The 22,181-nt window shown below is 51.6% G+C and overlaps 1 protein-coding gene across 1 annotated transcript; it reads left to right on the forward strand.

Annotated features, from left to right (window-relative positions):
* The first annotated feature begins 1,359 nt into the window (after nt 1–1,359).
* Nucleotides 1,360–21,156, forward strand: Kcnh4 (potassium voltage-gated channel subfamily H member 4). The gene is made up of 17 exons (XM_052195328.1): nt 1,360–1,519; nt 3,226–3,459; nt 3,763–3,925; nt 4,021–4,132; nt 5,058–5,301; nt 5,702–5,859; nt 9,079–9,286; nt 10,902–11,096; nt 11,500–11,699; nt 13,616–13,865; nt 14,431–14,675; nt 15,211–15,249; nt 15,445–15,797; nt 16,072–16,178; nt 17,106–17,182; nt 19,312–20,023; nt 20,922–21,156. Exons 1-16 carry the CDS (start codon nt 1,444–1,446, stop codon nt 19,705–19,707), a joined length of 3,057 nt encoding a protein of 1,018 aa, XP_052051288.1. The 5' UTR covers nt 1,360–1,443; the 3' UTR covers nt 19,708–20,023; nt 20,922–21,156.
* The last annotated feature ends 1,025 nt before the right edge of the window (nt 21,157–22,181 follow it).

Genomic DNA, 22,181 nt, shown 5'->3' on the forward strand with positions numbered 1-22,181 from the left:
AAAGATGTGTCCACAGCTCCAGTCAAAGGTACCTATTGCAGGTTGAAGTGCGCTTCCCCCAAATTCACACGCTGCAATCTTAACCCCCACCCCACCCCGCGCCAGCATTTAGGAAGTAACCTTGCCAATGTAGTCAGCTAAAATGAGATAGGAGCAGAGTATGGTAGACCTGTAATCCAGTATAAATAGTGTTCTTTTTTTTGTTTTTGTTTTTTTGGATTTGTTTTTGTTGAGACAGGGTTTCTCTGTGTAGCCCTGGCTGTCCTGGAACTCACTCTGTAGTCCAGCTGGCCTCAAACTCAGAAATCTGCCTGCCTCTGCCTCCCAGAGTGCTGGGATTACAGGCGTGCGCCACCACCGCCCGGCATAAATAGTGTTCTTACAAAAGAAAAAAAAACTAGGGTACACACAGAGAAGCAAGAAGAACTCACATGAGCACAGAAATAAAGACCAGGGCCATGCACCCACCAACTAAGACATGCTAGAGGTCACCAGCAACCCACTTAGAAGCTGGGGAAGAGCATGGAAGAAAGAGATTGTTCTTTACAGCCTTCAGAGGAATCCAGCCCTGAGTTCGCCTTGAACTCAGATTTCCAGATCCCAGAATTGTTTAAGCCATCTACTCGGTGTCTCGCTGCTGTAGCAGCCCTACAACAGTAATGTAAAATCCTAAAGTAGAGACACCAGGGCTGGCAAGATGTCTCAATGGACAAAGATCTTGTTGTCAAGACTGAAGAACTGAGTTCGATCCTAGGGACCCACAAAGCGAAAGGCGACAACCGACTTCGGAAAGTTGGCCTCTGACCTCCACACCTACACAGGCATGTATACACGCATATGCAAAAATAAATAAATGCAACAACCTTTTTTTTTTTTTAAAGAAAGAAATATCCCAATTCCAGCAGGCGGCACTGTCAACCAGACACCAGCCGCAGCGTGGGCCGCGCGGGGAAACCCGTGGGGTGGAGCTACGGGAGCAGCCAGGGAACCACGCGTAGGGGCGTGATCACCCTGAAAGAAGGGCGTGACCACCGTTCGAGCCCCACCTCATCACCTCAAGCCTGGATGGTGGGCGTGTCTCCGAGTCTCTCCCCAAGAGACACGCGTGGGCCGCTCCCCTCTGGGAGGAGGGCCACAGAGGAGGGCTGCGGGTGTCTCTGGCGGCCCCTCCCGGTGCGGAGCCACGTGGTGGGCACGGGCCGAGCCCTCCGGGAAGAACCTGACCCGTGGGGAGGTGGGGTGGGGTGGGGTGGGGGTGGCGGCTCCCGAAGTGCCGCGGAGCAGAGCTTAGAACAGGTTCAGAGCGCACAGGCAGCGGCGGCGAGAGGAGGGGAGGAGGCAGGCCGGCGCATGGGGCGCCCCGGCCCCGCCGGTAGCGCGCCCCCTCCGGCCAGGCCGCGCTGAACGCAGCCCGCGCAACGCCTCGAATCCATACCCGGGGCCATGCCGGTCATGAAGGGGTTGCTTGCCCCGCAAAACACCTTTCTGGATACCATCGCCACCCGCTTTGACGGCACGCGTGAGTTGGGCCGAGGCTGGGTCAAGTCTCCTTGAGACAGGGTGGGTCTCTGGATGCGGTGAGATCAAGGAGAGAGAGTGGGGTGCTGGATCTCCTAGAATCGTGGTAAAGAAACGGGGTGCAGAGCCCTTGAGAGTGGAGATGGAGACATGGAGCGCTAGGGCGGGGGGGGGGGGGGCAAGGTTAGGGGGTGTGACTCAAGGCAAAGCGGCTCTTTGTGCCACAAGACGGAGGAGGGGCCTTGGGAGCTACCCACTCCAGGGCAGAGCTGAGCGGGGAGTGTGTAGAAAGGTATCTGAGATGTGGAGATGGGACAAAGTGCTTTGGTGACTACAGCTGCCTCTGCCCCAGAAAAGAGAGAGAACAGACTTCGGCAAAACCTAGTCTGCATTAAGGTCACGCGCCCCCAAATCATGAGATATCCTTGCGTGAGGTGGGCGAGGCAAAGCGGGGGCAAGAACTTGAGACCGAGAAAACTCCCTGCTAGCCCACCAGGGACTGGTTCCCAAGTTCAGCACCCTGGACAGCCACACAGCTCCTCCCCGGCCTCTTCTCCCGCCATTCCCTCTCCCCAACTCTGGAACCCCTAGGTCTTCCTTTGTCCCTTTTCGAAACCCTGGCCGACATTAGGAGGGTGGGGGAGCAGTAGCCGAGGGCGGAAACCGAGCCGCCTGGGCCCTACCCCCCCCCACCTCCTTGTTTCCATAGCGCCAATCACCGAGGCAACGGGCCCTGGGATGGAAGAAGTAGGCTTTGCCCAGGACCCAGTGCTTCCTAGGAACCCTCAGTGCCCCGATCAGACACCCCATCCCCTGACAGTACCCTCTTGTAGGGTCCTTGGACTGTTAGTTTCTCATACCTCATCAACTAAACCTATCCCTGCGTGTTACCCCACCCGCCAGCCTCTAATCCACTGAGGCTAGAGGAAGCCAACTCAGGTTCTGGTGCTGGGGTGGCTGCAGCTCACACCTCAGTGTCTTCTCCAGTTTGACTTTGAGCATAAGGAACAAATCCTTTGAAACTCCTTTTAAAAAATATCAAAAAGTCGGCATTTCCTGGAAGGGAAGAAAGAGGGATGTGTCTCCTACAGTCTTTCCTTTACTTTAAGCACATTTATGAGTTTGGGAAAAATTTCTGCCTTTTGGTTTAACAATAAGAGAGTGTGATGTCATCAGGATCTTTATCCTGCTCATTAAAAGAGGATGCCGGGGTAGTATCCAAGGATGTGCTTCCAGAATTGAGTAAATTGGGGGTGGGGGTGGGGATCTTCTAAGTGCCAGCAGCTCCTCTTCCCTAAGTTACCTACATGATGCAACCCACATCCATGGGGGAAAGGCACATTGTGTCCCACTTTGCAGATAAGGAAACTGAGGCCTTCAGCCACATTGTGTAGGTGGTAGAAGTGAGTGCTGGAGTCTGTCCTTGCCATTCGGTATTGCCTTGTGCAGTCACCACTCTCCAGCCTGAAGGTAGGATCGTGAACCACCTGGCCTCATGGGGCTCCTTTTCTAGCCCTTCATGGAGTCCAGGCCACCCTTGTATGCTTTGTCCTCATTTCAGAACATCTCAGAGGGAGATTAGGACCCCCTACCCACGGAAGCTTCCAGCTCTCTGAGCTCTGCCCATGACTTGAGGGAACCGTTGTTCATGTAGTCGGTTAGCTCCCCTCTGGGCTCGGCCCTGACCTTGACCTCTCCTTCCTGTAGACAGCAACTTCCTTCTGGCCAATGCACAGGGCCCACGGGGTTTTCCCATCGTCTACTGCTCCGACGGCTTCTGTGAGCTCACAGGCTACGGCCGCACCGAGGTCATGCAGAAAACGTGTAGTTGCCGGTTCCTCTATGGCCCAGAGACCAGTGAACCAGCCCTGCAACGGTTGCAAAAAGCCCTGGAGGGCCACCAGGAACACCGAGCCGAGATCTGCTTTTACCGAAAGGATGGTAAAGAGCCTGTCCTGGCTTGCCTGACATCTGCCCAAATGCCAGGCTTCACCCAGCACAGTCTGCTAGGCACAGAAAAGCTGGTGGGCATGGCCACGAGCTGCCTGTAGGAGGACTAAGATCCTTTCTGGGCCTTGGTCTCTCCATTTGTAAAGTGAAGAAGGGACCAGATGACAGTTCTCTGGGGGGTGTATCCCAGCTCTAAACCTTCACCAAAGCCACTGAGTGATTTGAGAAAACTAGGAGAAACCAAGGCCTCCGCGGGGATGCTCATGCCCCTCTGCCCTCCCTTTATGCCCACAGGCTCAGCCTTTTGGTGTCTTCTGGACATGATGCCCATCAAGAATGAGATGGGGGAGGTTGTGCTCTTCCTATTTTCCTTCAAGGACATCTCTCAGAGTGGAGGCCCAGGACTGGGCTCACCAGGAATCCATGGGGACAATAATCATGGTAACTGCAGGTCTGGGTCACAGTAGACCGCGCTACCCACAGCCTCTTAGGATGCACCCGACTTATCTCTGTCCACTTTTTTTTTCCTCCGATAGAAAATTCTCTTGGGAGGAGAGGAACTAGTTCAAGACTTAGGTCCACGAGGAGGCAGAACCGGACTGTCCTACACCGGTTGTCTGGTCACTTTGGTCGCCGGGGCCAGGGAAGTGTGAAGGCCAATAGTGTGAGTTCCACCACCACCACCCCCCACACCGAAATCCCCATGTCCTTAATTCCCTGCTACCTTCTCCCTCTTTCCCTGTCTGTTCAGTCTCCTTCTGCTGGCTTGCTCCTCTGCCCACCCATTTTCCACACACTACTTTCTGCTTCAGCACATATGCCCCTCCCCCAATCCCTCCTCCAATCCCCACTTCCTTTTCTTCCTCCGTAGGTGATTGACATTGCTCTGGTGATGTCACAGGAGGTGGGTCTCTAGCAGTAATCCTCCCCCTGAGTGTAAGGGTTGTATCATGAGGGATGAACTCACAAGCTGCTGTGATCCTAGGAAGAAAACCCCTGTTGTGGACCTAGCATCCCACCCTGTGTGCCACCCGCAAGGTTCCTGAAGAAGTCAGGTGATGAGTCCCCATCCGCTTCTATAGTCTGTTATAGGCCAAAGGAATTGGGTCAGCAGAGCTAACTTCCTCCCTGTGAGGGCATGCTCACCCCTCACTAGGCCCCTAGAACGCAGAAAGCACTACAAAGAAGTTAGGAGCCTTCAGCTTGTCTGATTGTCATCAGACAATCTTCAAGTCTGTGCAAATGCTGCTGATAAAGCAAGATGTCTTTAGAAGGCGCCTGAAGGTGTTGTGTGGAGATTTAACTCTGTGATAGAGTACCTGCCTCACTGCCTCTAGGTTAGGTCCCCAGCACAAGAAAGGGAAGAGAAGGCGTCAAAAGGAAAAGCTACAAAAAGAAACCTGAGCTATAGCATGGCGCAGATGCAGACCTGAGAATTCCGCACCCCCCCCCCGACCCCCTATCTTCCATCTCTTTTCTGGCTACCCTTGCAATACCAACCCCCTTTCCCTATCCCCAGATGCTCCCTTCCCTTGGCCTCAACTTCTCTTTCCCCTAAGTGTCCCCAACCACTACCCCTCTCCCTTTAGAACGTATTTGAGCCAAAGCCATCAGTGCCTGAGTACAAGGTGGCCTCCGTGGGGGGCTCCCGCTGCCTCCTCCTCCACTACAGCATCCCCAAGGCTGTCTGGGATGGTCTCATCCTCCTCGCTACATTCTACGTCGCGGTCACCGTCCCCTACAACGTCTGCTTCGCGGGTGACGACGACACCCCCATCACTTCCCGACACACCCTTGTCAGTGACATCGTTGTGGAGATGCTCTTCATCCTGGGTCAGAACCTCTGCCCTCCTAACCTGGAGGGTGGGCTGTGGGGACCCACTCTGACAAACCTGCCTCCATCCTGGGTCTGCTGGGCCCTTCCTTAGCTTGAAGAGTCTTCTCTTTGTAGTTCTGAGTCCTAGGGGCCTAGAGAGGGGCGAATATGCCCTCAGAGGGGGAGGAGGCTTACCCCTTGTCGAGTCCTGGAAGTCCTGTGGTACCCAGTGCCCTGCAGCCTTCAGCCTTGTGGTCTTTCCTTCCTATAGATCATCCAAGAGTCTCAGCTTTCTTCGCTCTGCCTCTTCCTCCATCCTGGGCCTCCAATGCTCACTCCTAGCTTGCCCCATTCATTACCTACCTGACCTGAGAGTTCAGACTGTGGTCCCTAGCAACAGCCTCTTGTATTCCTCAGACATCATCTTGAACTTCCGTACCACCTACGTGTCCCAGTCGGGCCAGGTGATTTCTGCTCCTCGGTCCATCGGCCTCCACTACCTGGCCACCTGGTTCTTCGTGGACTTCATTGCTGCCTTGCCCTTTGACCTGCTGTATGTCTTCAACATCACCGTGGTGAGTGACCTCCCCCCCCTCCAATCCCACCATGCATCCTAGCATCTGAACTCCAACCCAGCCTCTCCCGTTAGCGGAGCATCCACAAACCCAGTGACAGTCCTGTCAATTCATATTCAGACAGGTGTTCCTCCGACCCTGCCACGGGCATAGCGCTGAGCCAGGCACTGGGAAGGAACCCAAAGGGTCTATGCTCTTGGAGAACTCAGCTCACAGTCTCTGAGGGAAGCTGAGAGAAGCTAATGCTAACTATGGCTACCAAGGCGGCATTGGTCTGCCGCCAGCTGAGTGGTACTTTTCACATTTTTTTTTTTAATTTAGAAAACAACTGATGAGCATTTAGCTGTCTGCAAACACTTTATGGGGTCTGGTCACAAGGAATTGGCCCTCAAAGCCCCCCTCAGATTGGCTGTGAGACAGGCAGGAATAATGGAGGGAGGATATTAGACACAGAATCACTGAATGGGAGACGTCAGTCGCTGCATGGTAACGCTGCACAGGGTCTGGGCTGGCCATGGAGATCTGCGCAGTATATGCAAATCTGACCAGTATATGCAAAAACATTCTGAAATCAGGCCAGCACCTGGGGGCAGAGGCATCCCAGCTGGGCAGGGGCTGAGATGGTCAGGGAAGGAACTGTTCCTTGGGGAGGCGGGGAGCAGAGCCAAACCTCCAAGAATGAACAGGATTTGGCCGGCAAAGGATAAAACTCCAGAGAAAGCCTAGTAGGTCAAGCCAGGGAGCCAGAGGCTGGGTAGTGTTGTACCTGGACCAGTGTCTTCACTTGGGACTGCCTGGAAATGCCCTGAGTGGTCTGTATGGAGGCCAGAAAGTTGGTCTTTTCTAGTCCAAGGTGAGGCAGTCGTGCCCTGTGTCCCCAAGCCCCCTCGCCACTGTGGGGGAGGCGAGGTGGAGAGGAGACCAGTTTTCCTGTGTGCTCTCCCTGCCACACTCAGCTATAGCAGGAAACCACCTACACGAAGCCGGATTTAACTAGCCGCCAACGGGCTGTGGGCCCCTTCTCCTGGTTGTTCACATGTGTGTGCATGCTCCTACACACGTGCGTGCGTGTGTGTGTGTGTGTGTGTGTGTGTGTGTGTGTAAGTCTGCCCTGAGATCCTAGCCATTCAAAGATTACCTGCCTGTCCTCAGGTTTATATCCATGCCTCTATGCCCACCAGATAGAGTCAGACAGGTAGACAGCTGTCCTTACAGGAGAGGTGTGCTGCAGAGAGCCGCCAACCCCTCCTCTCAGGATGGGGAGAGGATGTCACCTCTCCTCTGTCACCCTCAGGAGTACTTTACAGATCAGTACTGTACTTTCACACCCTTCAGGAAAAGTTCTTCCATCTCTTTTCAAATGTTGATTTGAAAACTAAGTCAGAACTAGGACTCCAGACTCCTGATCTAGTATCCTTTCCCATACATAACCTGCTTCCCGGATAAGCAGGGTCTCCAAATGTATGGCTTAGGGGAGGGAGATGAGGAAAAACACCGGAAGCTTGAGAAAGCTAGAATGGAAATAGAGGAGCAGGCGCCTGACAAGAGTTACATAGAGTTAAAGGAATCATGCTCATGGCATTCCGGCCAAAGGACAATGACAAATGAGTGAAGGGTCTTTATTGGTGCAGGCTGAAGATTGGTGTGTTTAGTTAGGCCTTAAAGATCCATGTTGGGGAACCAGGGCCACCTCCTTTCTAGCCCCTTCACGACGTGGCTCTGGAGCAGTGTAATGCCAGGGCCCTGGGTTAGATCTTCCAAGCAGCTTCCTGAAAGGCTGCTGAGGGCCTTTATATCAAGTCCTAGAGTCTATAGCTCTAGCTGATAAGCTCTGTGTGTGTGTGTGTGTGTGTGTGTATGTGTGTGTGTGTGTGTGTGTGTAAGGAGTGTAGCTACTCCTTGTTTGCCAGGGTAGAAGGCCTCATTGAAGTGTTTTTTGTTTTGTTTTGATTTTTAAAAGATTTATTTTATTTATTTATTTTATGTATATGAGTACACTGTAGCTGTACAGATGGTTGTGAGCCTTCATGTAGTTGCTGGGAGTTCAATTTAGGACCTCTGCTCACTCCCATCAACCCTGCTCGCTCTGGTTAGCCCTGCTCGCTCAGGCCCAAAGATTCATTATTATATCTAAGTACACTGTAGCTGTCTTCAGACACACAAGAAGAGGGCATCAGATCTCATTATGGATGGTTGTGAGCCACCATGTGGTTGCTGGGATTTGAACTCAGGACCTTTGGAAGAACAGTCAGTGCTCTTAATCGCTGAGTGGTTTCTCCAGCCCGTGACGTATTAATAATTAAAACAAAACCAGCACATTTGGAGATATGGAGAAAGAAGGAAGGAAGGAAGGAAGGAAGGAAGGAAGGAAGGAGAGAGAGAGAAAGAGAGTTTTCTAGATGTCTAGAATGTATAAGGTCCTGGGTTTGATCCCTGCATTCTTTTCCCCATAGTAGTAGAATTAACAGGCATTTACAGGACCCTTGCTAGACACCCTGACTCCATCAGCCTCTAGTTCACAGAGGGCGTCCTGATTTCCTTCTCACCTGTAACTGACCTGGAAGCAGAAAAGCCTTTGACTTTTGGTAGTCACCGGCCCTTATTTGACCCCATTCCATTCATTACACTTCCCTATGCCTGCTCCATGGTGTCTAGGACAGTGGATCTCTGAGCAGGGATCATTCAGTTTACCCCGTCTCTGCCAGCTCTGAGCAGGGCTTGTTCCTGTATCACCCTATAATTCTAGGAGGCAGCTTAGTCCCAAATGGACTTGGTGACCTTCATCTTGAGTCTGAGTTACAGCTCTGTCATTTTCTTGGTCTGTCACCTTGGAGCAAGTCACTAGTGTCTGTGAGCACTACACAGTTCATTCATCAGGAAAACTGGGTCCTAGATGATAACTGGCCCAAGGACTTGGAAGGTTGTTTTGTTTATTTTAACGAAGACTATAAATGTCTGGCATAGTGGTGGAGCAGTGCAAACGCAGTCCCCAGTGGCTAAGTTATTTTCTCTTGATGCATTTTAAAGTCACTTTCTCAGGACAGCAGGGATAATTTTGTTTTTAGGTTTTTGTTTTTTTTTTCCCCCTTCTTCTTCTTCGCAGCTTCCTCTGGCTCCAGGGTGTCTGGTGGGAAGGGCCTGGGTGGGGGTGGGGCTATGTGAGAGCTCCGGGGTGGGGAGGTGTGCCCGCTGACAGCCTCCCCCGCTGCCCTCCTGCAGACCTCGCTGGTACATCTGCTAAAAACCGTGCGGCTCCTGCGGTTGCTGCGGCTGCTGCAGAAGCTAGAGCGGTACTCCCAGTGCAGTGCAGTGGTGCTCACCCTGCTCATGTCCGTCTTTGCCCTCCTGGCTCACTGGATGGCCTGCGTCTGGTACGTCATCGGGCGCCGGGAGATGGAGGCCAATGACCCGCTGCTCTGGGACATTGGTGAGCCACCAGCCCCAGACTTTCCCCACCCCCTTCCGCTTGCTACCTCTGACTACTGACTTTCCCTATCCCCAAATGGCTGCTACCAGCACTCAGCACCTCCTCATCCCATAGTCCTCCAGCCGTCCAATAAGATGCCCTGCCTGTGTTCCTTTTGGATCAAGTGTGGAGACACTGGTTTGAAGATAAGGGCTCTGCCTAAGGGGAACGTTCAGCCTAGCAGGGAACAAGATCAAGATCGGTGATAGGGGAAGGAGAAGGTATTTTGGACGAAGGAAGCAGCATGTGTAAAGGTTATTTAGAAAGCTCTTAGTCTGTCAGCTCTCTGCCATCATCAATTCCTCCTTAGAGGCAATTAATGGAGCCACTGTCAAGGAGGCAGACTCAGGCCTCACTGTTTCCTTGGAAAGTAGGTCAGATCCTAGGTGCTGCTCTTGACGCCTCCCACTCCAACACTGACCCACCACTTGGATCTGGCATGGTCCCTCTATCTCTACTCCCTTGTCCAGTCCAACCCACCTTCCTCTCTTCATGACTCCTACAATGGGCTCAAGTGTTAAGAGCACTTGTTGACCTTGCAGAGGACCTGGGATCATTTTCCAACGCCCCTATGGTAGGGTAGTTCATGGGGGATCTACTGCCTTCTTCTGACCTGTGCAAGACACACACACACACACACACTGTACAAATACAAAATATGTTGACAAACACTCATACACATTAAAAAATAAAATAAATAAATCTATAATAATAATTTAAAAAAACTAATAGACACTGACCCATTTCCTGCTTCTACTTGAGCCCATACATAACATGTTTGCAAATACTCATACACATTAAAAATAAAAATAAATAAATCTGCAATAATAATTTTAAAACATAATACCTGGGCCCTTACATAAGCTGACCTCACTGCCCTCAAGTCCCATGCTGTCATGTGTCCGAAGCAGCCTTGTGTGATCTGTGTCCCTGCCGTCTTCCTCCTGTACAGCCCGTGTATACTAGCTGCCCTATGGGACTTAGTAACAGCTGATTTCTCACTATGGGCCTGTGCATGTGTTCTTCCCTGGGAGGCCTGGGCTCCTTCCCCCTCCCCCCTCCCAGGTGAATTTTCTATTCTCTTAGTCTACACCAAAACAAACAAACAAACAAACAAACCTATGTCCTAAGAGAGTAATGTCTCTAGGATCCATGTTGTCCCCCATATCACCCCCCCAACATGCTATGGTTTCTAATATACTTGTGTAGCTTGCCTCACACCTGTAATTGCTTGTTTTTCTCTCCCCTTGATACTGTTTACAGGCGCTGCCGGGAAAGCCCTGGCTGGCTCAGATCTCAGCATTTTCCCTACAACACACAGGAAACACAGAGTAACATACCAGAAAGTTGCAGGGGCCCTTGTGGTCAACGGTCTATGGAGTGGCTAGCCTTGGAGTGCACTGTAGGCAGTTGAAGGCCTCCAGGCCCAGTCACAACTGCTCAACACACTTCCGGTCTTAGGCGCTTCAAACTACCCTTCTCTGTAAATATGTATCCAAGGCCAAACAGGCAGATCAGGGAAATGCTTTCTCCAGCGCTTGCGTAGCCATCATTTCTTCCCTCACCCTTGTCACAGGTTGGTTGCATGAGTTGGGCAAGCGGCTGGAGGAGCCTTATGTCAACGGCTCAGCGGGTGGACCGTCTCGGCGCAGCGCCTATATCGCTGCGCTGTACTTCACGCTAAGTAGCCTCACCAGTGTAGGCTTCGGCAACGTGTGTGCCAACACGGACGCTGAGAAGATCTTCTCCATCTGCACGATGCTCATAGGCGGTGAGGCCAGACCCACTATTTCCAGGGAGCTTGTGAATCTAGGCTTGTGTACAGGGAAATAAGGCTCAGAGAAAGGAAGGTGCCCACCCAGTCACAGTCACGTGTTCATTCATATTTGCTACCCATCACTGTGCCCATAAACAATTGCGATCTCTTTTAAGGGGTAAAAATACCCAAGATCATGGCCAAACCGGTGATGAGAGAGGAGTATGGGTCTATAGAGCATCTATGGATTGTCACATACTTGCCCCTGCTTCGATTGCTCGTTGTGTTCATTTGAACCCGCTAGCTCTCCAGTGCTCCCCCAGAACCTAGGAGACCCATCCAAGACCGGGTGACTCGGGGAGAACAAGAAGCAACGTGCAGTGAGCGCCTCTGATACTCTAAGTTGCCCCCTTTGTAGCCCTGATGCACGCAGTGGTGTTTGGGAATGTCACAGCCATCATCCAGCGTATGTACTCGCGACGCTCGCTCTACCACAGCCGCATGAAGGATCTCAAGGACTTCATCCGAGTGCATCGCCTGCCCCGCCCACTCAAGCAGCGCATGCTCGAGTACTTCCAGACTACCTGGGCAGTCAACAGCGGCATCGATGCCAACGAGGTAGCGCTGAGGAGGGATTCCTGCCACACGTGACGTGGCGGTACAGTAGGGAAGGGCTAGTGCCTCTCCAGGGTTGGAACAGAGGCAATCAGGGCGGAAGGAGGCACAGGGCTCTCAGCAAGGACGTGCACCCAGCCAAATCCAAATCCCTTTCTTTGGTGCTTGAACATGGAGGTCGAAAGGAAGCAGAATGCTTGAGTCTGGACTTGAGTGGACACTCAGCCTTCTCTGGGCCTCAGTTTCTCCATCGTGGTAGGCTTCGCAGTTCCCCCAGTACTAGAGTAGGGCAGGCCACCCTTCTCCATTCGTTCTTATGTACTGAACACAGTGGAGAATGGGGCAGTAGCTACAGATGATTACAGGCAGCTTCGGCCCTAAAGGAGACCCCAACAAAGGTGGGACAGAGAAACACATAGTGAACGGGGCCGTAGGGAAGTGAGTTCCTGCAGTAGGCCCCAGGGGTCGGGGGACGACGACAAGGAAGGTGGCAGAGAAAAGGGTGCATCATGGTCAAGAGACTCGGACTGCCATTAGACCATTCCAGGCCAAAAGAGAGATTAAAAAGAGAGAGAAATAAAGCAACCTAGGTTTCTGAGTGCTGGTAAGGCAGAGCGAATGAGGAGTTCCAGGACTGGAAGTAAAGTGAGCTCTGCAGGGGGGAGGCTGTACTGGGAGGGGTGCCGGTGCCAAGAGTCGGGGCTGGGCATCTGCCTTGAGTTTGCAGTTTGTCATTCTGTCCGATCTCTAAGAAGGGATGTGGCAAAGAGGGTGGAGGAGGAAGTGGATGGGAAGCATTGGCCAGGGAAGGATCCTCAAGAGCAGGCAAGTTCTAGTTGGTCGCAAGAGGGCAGCTCACAGTGCTACCCTGGTCTGGCTTGGGGTCAAGGGATGATGAGATGAAGGCACCCTAGGAGGAAGACTGAGCTTAGGGATGAAGGGGCGTGTCCAGGCTGAGCCGTCAGGAGATGCGCTGTCTACAGGGGACTCTGAGAGGTTGTCCATGAGGTAGTTGTAAATACACACATTAGGGCTTCCAGGCATGAGTGGTGGGGGAGATGGGGCCTGGGTACCATGGTGTGGGGGCGGGGTGTAGAACTGAGAAGCGAGTGAGGGGACTGGCAAGGAGGGTGAGGAAGGAAGGAGGAATGAGTGCTGTAGATGAGGGAGTAAAACTGGGAGGGAGGCCCTTCCAGGGCCCAGGCGAACCAAGGAAGAGACCGGCAAGGCAGCGTTGCTGAGGAGCTCCATGGTTTTATGAGGGAAATGTACAGGGCTCTGGTAACATTCAAGCCCTAGCATGAGCCTGCATTTCACAGATGAGGATACTGAGGCCCGGAGATGAGAAAGAGAGGGTCCAACACCCCCAGAAATGCAAGAACAGAGATGATTCCTACTTTCACAATTCCCAGTTGAAGTCTGACCTACCTAAAATGACTCTTTTTTTTTTTTTGGTTTTTGGTTTTTTGGTGTTTTGGATTTGGTTTTTTTCGAGACAGGGTTTCTCTGTGTAGCCCTGGCTGTCCTGGAACTCACTCTGTAGACCAGGCTGGCCTCAAACTCAGAAATCCGCCTACCTCTGCCTCCCAGAGTGCTGGGATTACAGGCGTGCTCCACCACCACCCAGCCTAAAATGACTCTTGACTGCACAGAATTGAGCAACCAGAATCTATCTATGACCGTGAATCTATGCTGCCACGTGCAGTACCCGGAGGGAAGACTCGGTCTCTGCCCAGAAGTTAGATTTGGTGATCAACAGAGTAAGGAAAATTGAGGCTAGACAAGAAGTCCAGTGGGGAATTTCAAAGAGAGGGCAAGTTGGCGCCCTTGCCTTGGAGGACAGCCCAACTCATTTGTAGATTTGAGCGGTGACTCCCAAGAGGATGCATGGCCATGGTGACCTCTGCCTCTCATGACAGTTGCTACGCGACTTCCCAGACGAGCTGCGGGCTGATATCGCTATGCACCTGAATCGGGAGATCCTGCAGCTGCCCTTGTTTGGAGCAGCCAGCAGGGGCTGCCTTAGGGCCCTCTCTCTGCACATCAAGACCTCCTTCTGTGCTCCGGGGGAATACCTGCTGCGCCGCGGGGATGCCCTACAGGCACACTACTACGTCTGCTCTGGCTCGCTGGAGGTGCTCAGAGACAACATGGTGTTGGCCATCCTTGGTGAGAACCTCACACCCTCACACTGCCCATCCTGAGACCTTCTCCGGACACCTTGGGGATAGCCTGGGGTTCCAGGAATGGGAGACTCCTAATGAGGACCTAGAATGCCTACTGAGGAGTATCCTTCCTCCATCCCTTCAGTTTCCCCTTGGCCATTCCTCCCACTCTGCCCTAACTCTTTGGCCATTCCTTAATCCAAGGGCCCTCCATCAGGGACTGTCATTCATGCCAACTCCTTTTCTATTACGTCGTCTTCCAGTTCCATTGACCCATCCCCAAACGACTCTAAAACCTGTTGACCCTTACCGATTATCTGACCCCTCTGGCCATTCCTTATTGATCATCCAATTCTACTGGTCGTTTCTTCAGCACTATAGACATCTCCCACTGGCTGCTGCCCAACTTCAACTGCCATTCTCCTCAGGCCTCTTATCAGTTCCCTGTCTCCCTCTTCCAGTGCACTAACTCCCTTCAGCCATCCTTAAGTACTCTGGCCATCATCCCTCAGACCGTATGGACTCTCTCTTTCACTGATATTCCCTTCGTCCCTTTCCTCTACCCACAGGGAAGGGGGACTTGATTGGGGCAGACATCCCTGAGTTGGGGCAGGAGCCTGGGTCAAGGGCAGGCCCTAGCTGTGTGCTGAAGACCAGCGCTGACGTGAAGGCGCTGACTTACTGTGGCCTGCAGCAGCTGAGCAGCCGAGGGCTGGCCGAGGTTCTTCGGTTGTATCCGGAATATGCGGCTGCCTTCCGGGCTGGCCTACCCCGGGACCTAACCTTCAACCTGCGCCAAGGTTCTGAAAACAATGTATGTAGACAATGTATGGCTGTCAGAGGTACCTTCCTTCAAAACATATTCTCTTGCATCTCTCTCCTCCCTAAAAACATCAACTCTAACTACCTCCTTCTATTGCTTCATATATAATATCTTCCCTCCCACTCCACTGGGGCCTCACCCAGCCCCTGGCCAATCTCTCACAGCCTTCTACTATTGCCCAGTACCTCTCAGCCTTGTCTTATCTTTATGAACAACCCCTTCTTTTAGGTCTCTCTCTGATCTGGTGCCACCCCACCCCCCACCCCACCCCCACACATCCAAGTTCCTCCCCTCTGGTATTGTCCCAATGGTTCCCACTCTGTTTCAGGCTGATGAGTCTATACCTTTGGCCTTTGTCTTTTGCTACTTTGGGATTCAATTTGTCATTCTGAATTCCTCTAAGTTAGTTGGTGGTTTGGCTCAATTCCATAAAAAGGTCCCATGCACTCAATCCCATAACACTGTTCAGTCGAGTGAGGAGGAGTGAAGAGCTAGGTGTCAGCTTGAACTCCCACTGTCTCCACAGGGCCTCGGCCGCTTCTCACGCTCTCCTCGCCTCTCCCAGGTAATCAGCATTTCTGGGTGGGGTGAGGTTGTTCTGTGGAGAGGTTGGGAGGCGGGACAGCTTTCCTTAGCTCCTTGGCCACAGGGAGAAGGGACAGAGGATGGATCGGGATTATATACGGTGCTAAGGGCTGCATCCCAGTGAAGGGTCCTGTGTCTGCTGTTCAGTAACAACTGATGCTCCCTCTTCCCACAGGCACGCTCCGACACTCTTGGCTCCTCCTCAGACAAGACCCTGCCATCCATCACAGAAACCGAGGGTGGCACAGAGCCTGGGGCTGGTTCCAAGCCCCGTCGGCCCCTCCTGCTGCCCAACCTCAGTCCAGCACGACCTCGGGGGTCCCTGGTCAGCCTTTTGGGAGAGGAGCTGCCCCCATTCTCAGCCCTTGTCTCCTCTCCTTCCCTGTCCCCGTCTCCTTCCCCTGCCCTGGCTGGCCGGGGTCAGAGTCCCTCCCTGCACAGCCCCCCCAGGGGCTCTGCTGCCTGGAAGCCCCCCCAGCTCCTCATTCCCCCACTGGGAACATTTGGACCTCCGGACCTCAGTCCCCGGTGAGATGCCAGCCTTCCTTGCCTTTCCCATATCCCTGCTGGCTTCCAGAACCTTCTTTGGGCTCCATTCCCAGCGTCCCAACCAGTGCTCCTTACTGTCTCTGCCCCATTTGCCAACCCTGCCTTTCCAACCACAGCTTGCAATCCCATTCTGCTTTGACCACTGTTCTTCCCGAGTTTCCTGCCTCTGCTGCCCTCTCATTGACCCTCTGTCTACTCTATTCTTGGCCCCGCACCCTCCCTGTGGTGCTGATGAACACTACTCTACCCTCAGAATCGTGGATGGCATTGAAGACTCCAGCAACACAGCTGAGGCCCCTACCTTCCGGTTCAGCAAGAGGCCAGAGGCCACCAGAACTCGCTCACAGGCTCCCCCTTCAGGTAAGGAACCACAGTGCCTTCAAATCACACTCATTTACCTATCTGCCCATTTATCCATCCATTCACCCACCCACCCATCTATGCACCTGTCCCCATCAATCCATCTACCTCATCACATACCCATCCATCCATCCACTCATCTGTCTCATCCATCCGTCCATCTACTCATCTGCTCCATGTCATGTGTGTTACATGTCATCCTAGGGATACACAGTTAAACCAGATTTTGCCAAAAGTTACATACTACCAATTCAGATCCTGCCAGCATTTTATCCGAGGGGATGGGAGGGGTGCAGCAACACCTGTGCACACAGATAAACAGTTCTAGAATTCTGCGCTGAGTTCTACAACAGGGAGGAGAGCAAGACTTTGAGGTAGGACTGAAGGGACACTTTGGCTACTATTTCAATAGACTGCAAGGCTGCGCAGAGGTGGCACATGCCTTTGATCCTAGCACTTGGGAGGCAGAGGCCAGCCTGGTCTACAGAGTGAGTTCCAGGACAGCCAGGGCTACACAGAGAAACCCTGTCTCTAAAAACAAAACAAACAAACAAAAATAAATAAATAGACTGCAAGGAGCCACTGACACGGTTCAATGGTAAAGCTTGATTGAGTGTGACCCCTAGAACCCATATGATGGAAGGAGAGACTGACTTCCCAAAGTTGTCCTGGCACTATGGGTCACATGTATACCAAGCTGTAAATAAATAAGTGTAATTAAAAAGAAAAGGAGACCGTGGCATTTTGGAGGAAGAGCAGAGGCTGGAGGAGTCACAGGGCCACAAAACCAGCCTCTGCTGTTGGCTTCCCCGTCTGACACCAGAGCATTCTGTTCCCTGCTTCCTGCTTGCCAGGTGACAGGAGTGGGGACTTGGGGATTCATGCTCCATGTCTCATCTGTACCTCTTCACCCCATTCTGCCCGCAGGCCCCAGGCTCAGCCGGGAGCTGGCCACAGAGGCAGCAGAGGAGGTGAAGGAGAAGGTTTGCAGGTTGAACCAAGAGGTGAGTTTGGCTTGGCTCTTCCCCCTCTAATCCTGGAGAATATTGTCTTGGGGTCTGAGAGGAGCTAGCTAGAGTCCTGTGTTCTGTTAGTCACACTTGCTCAATTACTCTAGGCCAGTGTCACAGCTAGTGCTGGGCTTCTGTTTCCTCACTTAAAAGTTAGAAAAAGTCTGTATGGGTGGTGATGGTGCCCGCCTTTAATCCTCGCACTTAGGAGGCAGAGGCAAGCAATGTCCAAGGTCAAGGTCGACAGAGCGAGTTTCAGGAAGGTAGAGGGCTAGACGGAGAAACCCTGTCTCAAAAAACCCAAGAGAGAGAAGAGAGGAGGGGGGGGGAGAGAGAGAGAAAGAGAGAGAGAAATAGTATGTCCTTCCCAGAAGTGTGAGGATAAGAGTGCACACATTTGGTCCGGGTCCTGCTGTATCTCGGGTATTCACTCACACCCCCCTCCCCCAACTGGCTTTCCATCTAGGACCATCCAACCAAGCACAAGTCTGATGCCCAAGGCTTAAGTCCTTTCCCTTCCCTTTTTACCTTTACCTTTACCCAGTCTTGGAAAATGAAATCTCTCTCTCTCTCTCTCTCTCTCTCTCTCTCTCTCTCTCTCTGTGTGTGTGTGTGTGTGTGTGTGTATGTGTGTGTGTGTGTGTGTGTGTGTGTGTGTGTACTGGTGGCCAGGAAGAGACCATATTCCTATATACTTAGGCTAGGCTAGGTGCCACCTCTACTTCTTCCCCCAAGGGAATCTCAGTACTGTTGCCACACAGCTACCAAACCCCACCCCTGGGAGACACCTTCCTCAGTTCTGATAAACAGCCTACAGCCCAGAGAGGCAGCATCTGGGCCAGAGCATGGCCTAGAGCTATTTCCAGTTGAAGGTTAAGGGCAAGTTTCTGCTTACTGCTTCAGGCTGCCCTCAGCTCCAGGCCAGAGATTCCCAAACCTGAATGTGTACCCTTTAAAGTAAAGGTTCCTTTGCTTCAGTCAATTTGGAATGTCTCAGAACTCTGCATTTTAGCAAGTTTCTCAATGGATTCCGAATTCATTTAAAACCACTGTTAGAGACACTTGAGTGACGGGCTAAGAGCAAAGCTGTGACCGTGTATTTTTTTTTCTATATTTTATACAAGGGAGGGGGAGCCAAGTGTAGTGGCTCATGCCTGTACCCCAAAACTCCAAGGACAGAGGCAATGGAGGATCAAGAACTCGGGACCATCTTTGCCTACATGGCAAGTTTGAGACCAGCCTGAGCTATGTCAGACAGTCTCAGGGAGATGGCTTAATTAGTAAAGTGCCTGCCATACAGGCTTAAGGACCTGAGTTCTGATCCCTAGTACACACTTAAAGCCAGGCACAGTGCTACATGTCTGTAACACTGGTGATGGGGAAGGGATTTGGACAGACACATGGACACATGTCGGCCAGCTAGTCTACGGGGTTAGTAAGCGACAAGTTCAGAGACAGACTCTGTCTCGGGTTTTTTTTTTGCCCCGTCCTGGAACTCTATAGACAGGACTGGCCTCAAATTCACAAAGATCCACCTGCTTCTGGGATTAAAAGTGTGTGCCACCATCATCCAGTGAGGTTTTGTCTTTTGTTTGTTTGTTTTGTTTTTGTTTTTCCGAGACAGGGTTTCTCTGTGTAGCCCTGGCTGTCCTGGAACTCACTCTGTAGACCAGGCTAGCCTCAAACTCAGAAATCCACCTGCCTCTGCTGGGATTAAAGGTCTGCGCCACCACTGCCCTGGCAAGACTCTGTCTTAAAACAAACAAACAAACAAACAAAAACAAGACCAACCACCCAAACAAAACCATAAGAGAAAGTTATCCATTGTTGACCTCTGGTCTAGAAGGACACCTGCACTCAAGTGTACGTACACACACACACACACACACACAAATTGAATACATAAAAAGCCAGGGAACAGGAATAGCAGTGTGTGCTGCTGTAAATAACTTTTTGGAAATAAATTGGGGTACTCATAGGCTATTGTAGCTCCTGCTCTTTCTTCTTCCCAGGTGGCTATGAGCACAGTGGTTGAAGAATTTTATAAACTGTCGAGTGGGGGGTGAGGGATGAGCTGGTTGTCGCTATAGCATCCATGAGACATTTTGCTATGTTTTCAACAGATCTCCCGTCTCAATCAGGAAGTGTCTCAGCTGAGCCGGGAACTGCGCCAAGTGATGGGCCTCTTACAGGCCAGGCTGGGTCCCCCAAGCCACCCAGCTGACTCAGCTTGGCTCCCAGACCTTCCTTGCCCCCACCAGAGACCACCATGCATCTCTCCTCATATGTCTGGACCGCCACATGGTCTCCAGAATACTACACTCGCTGTAGTCCACTGTCCAGCCAGTGTTGGGACAGTGGAGATAGGGGCCACCTCCTCAGAGCCGAGACCTTCCATGATGCCGCCCTATCCCACAGAACCTGATCCTCTTGGACCCTCTCCAGTGCCAGAGGCTTCTCCCCTGACCCCAAGCCTCCTGAAGCACAGCTTCCAGTCTGGGTCAGACACATTCCACTGACCCTGGCCTCGGGCCCAGGCCTGTCTGGGGTAGGCTTTACCATAACCTGCCATCCAGGGAGGAGCTGGGCTCCTTGGCCTCTTGCCTTGGGGTCAGCAGCTGCCAGCTGGTCTGGTTGGCTCTGGATTCTCTGGACTTTTTAACAACGAGTGGCCACATCTAACCCTGTTCCATTTTCTATACCATCCCCCATCCTCCTCTTCTGGGAGGGGAGTCACCCGAAGCCGTGGAAGTCAGCAGGCATGAAATAGACCATGGCGCCCTGGTGGGCTACGCAGAGGAGACATCTTACTTTCTCCCTGACCGAGACTTGGAGGTAGGTATAGAGGTATAGACTGGGAACAGAAGAATGATCAAGAGCAAGGATCTAACCTAGTAAATGAAAGCTGAGGTTAGACCAGGCAGGGTCCAGAGGGAGAGGGCTAGACGGCATTATAGTATTACGGAACTCCTCTGTCCCAGATTCTGGGTTCTTTGCAGAGGAACCTGAGAACAATGTCACCGGGAGAGGAGTGAGTTTGAGATTCTAGCAGTCATATGAGAAACCCAGGACATCTTAGGACTCCTACTAGAAGCCAAACTAGAGGAGTTCATCCCACGGCACACACAGAAAACAAACTGATGGCACCAGCCATGTCTTTGACTCTCAGAACACTTCTTTTCTTCTTCAAACTATGAATTAGTTACCAATATCAAACTCCATATAGAACCACGAAACATTCAGTACTCTAACTTCTCAAGAAAAACAAAGAAAGACAATAATGTCTGGCTACCAAGAGCCAACATTCATCTGGCAAAAATCAGTAATCCCTAGGTTTGGGTGGCTGAAGCAATAGTCCCCATTTCTTCAGTCTCCTGTTTGTTGATCATTTCTCAATGTCCAATTGGCTGGCCTTAATGGTTTGGTTCCTGTGTTTTTTCAGTTTGCAATCCCCATCTTTTTTTTTTTTTTTTAAGATTTATTTATTTATTATATAGGTAAGTACACTGTAGCTGTCTTCAGACACCAGAAGAGGGTGTCAGATCTCCTTACAGATGGTTGTGAGCCACCATGTGGGTGCTGGGATTTGAACTCATGACCTTTGGAAGAGCAGTCAGTGCTCTTACCCACTGAGCCATCTCTCCAGCCCGCAATCCCCATCTTAAGAGTGGGCTCCAAGGGGGTCCATACTCTTGACATGTTCTTGTCAACATCTGTTTCTGTCTCTCTACAGGCTGACATGCAAGGTGGTCCCTTCTGCTGCCAGCAGCTCAAAGCATTCTAGCATTGCCCTTCTGCAGCTCCCACCTCTAAACATCAGCCAAATGTGCCTCCCTCCCTCCCAACATGGTCTCAGCCTCAGTGAGGGTACGGGCAACTCGCAAGCCCTCTCCGGTTTCCAACCCTCCTTTCTCATTCAATGTCCCAGGCTCACTTTTGGATAGAAAATAAATCCATATATTTTTGTAGATCTTGGCTCTGGCTGTTTCTGGGGGTTAGTGTGAGAGCCCCAGGGCTTTGAAAGAGCTAACGCAAGCAGACACACCCCACCATACCCCAGGGCCCTGTTGCTGTCTCTAGGAAGGGCAAAGGCGCCAGCTAATCCACTTGGTACCATATTCACACCACCAGGGACTCCTTGGATAAGGGAAAAACCTTAATGAGTTGCAAAGGGCCCGTTACACTCCTTCCTCCCCACCACCTGGTTGTGGGAGAGACAGTCTGATCAGGCTCATCTCTCCAGCCTTAGAGAGGAATAGCAGGAATCTTCTTGCCCTCTTGAATAAGGAACTCTTCTTCCCAGGATAGGTATTTGATATCAAGCTAGGTATAGTGTGTTATAGTGGGCAGGTTGGTGGAGAGAAGGGCTTGGCACCAGTTAAGAACCTGCTAAGATTTCCATGTAAATCTTCAAGTTTATCAGAAAATGTTTTAATTCCACTTTCAATCAACTTAGGAATACTTTTATGCCTACCATTATTATATCTATATAAAAATTTTCATGATAATCTTCAAGAAAAAAAAAACCCGCTAAGAATCTACTCTCCCAAACTCTGTCTTCTCTCAGTTTACATTTCTGTGAAGGTCTGTGCATGTCCTATGGTACATATGTTGTAGGAAACTGGCACCTTGGTGATGAGATGAAATTAAATGTGGGCACAACTTTGTGGTAGGTTGTCCACAGACAGGTCTATTCTTCAGCTCAAACTTTCAGAGTATGACTGATGGCCTTAGGCACCATAGGGTCTCTGGGGTGAGCTTTGATTTTATAAGGGTTTTTGTTGTTGTTGTTTGTTTTTGTTTTTAGTAGGATTTTGAGAGGTTGGGGTTAAGTAGAAGTGGTCCTATACAGAAGGAATTAGAAGAAACAGAAATAGAACTGACCTGTGGTAGAAGGGGGAGTGGTTTTCATCTATAGTGATGGGTGGAGAACGCACAGGCAGTCTTTGAAGGAGAGCTAATTCTGATTGGAGGGGGACGGAGGGTCTGGTAT

This window comes from Apodemus sylvaticus, chromosome 10, assembly GCF_947179515.1.
Source record: "Apodemus sylvaticus chromosome 10, mApoSyl1.1, whole genome shotgun sequence".
Classification (NCBI taxonomy): Eukaryota; Metazoa; Chordata; class Mammalia; order Rodentia; family Muridae; genus Apodemus; species Apodemus sylvaticus.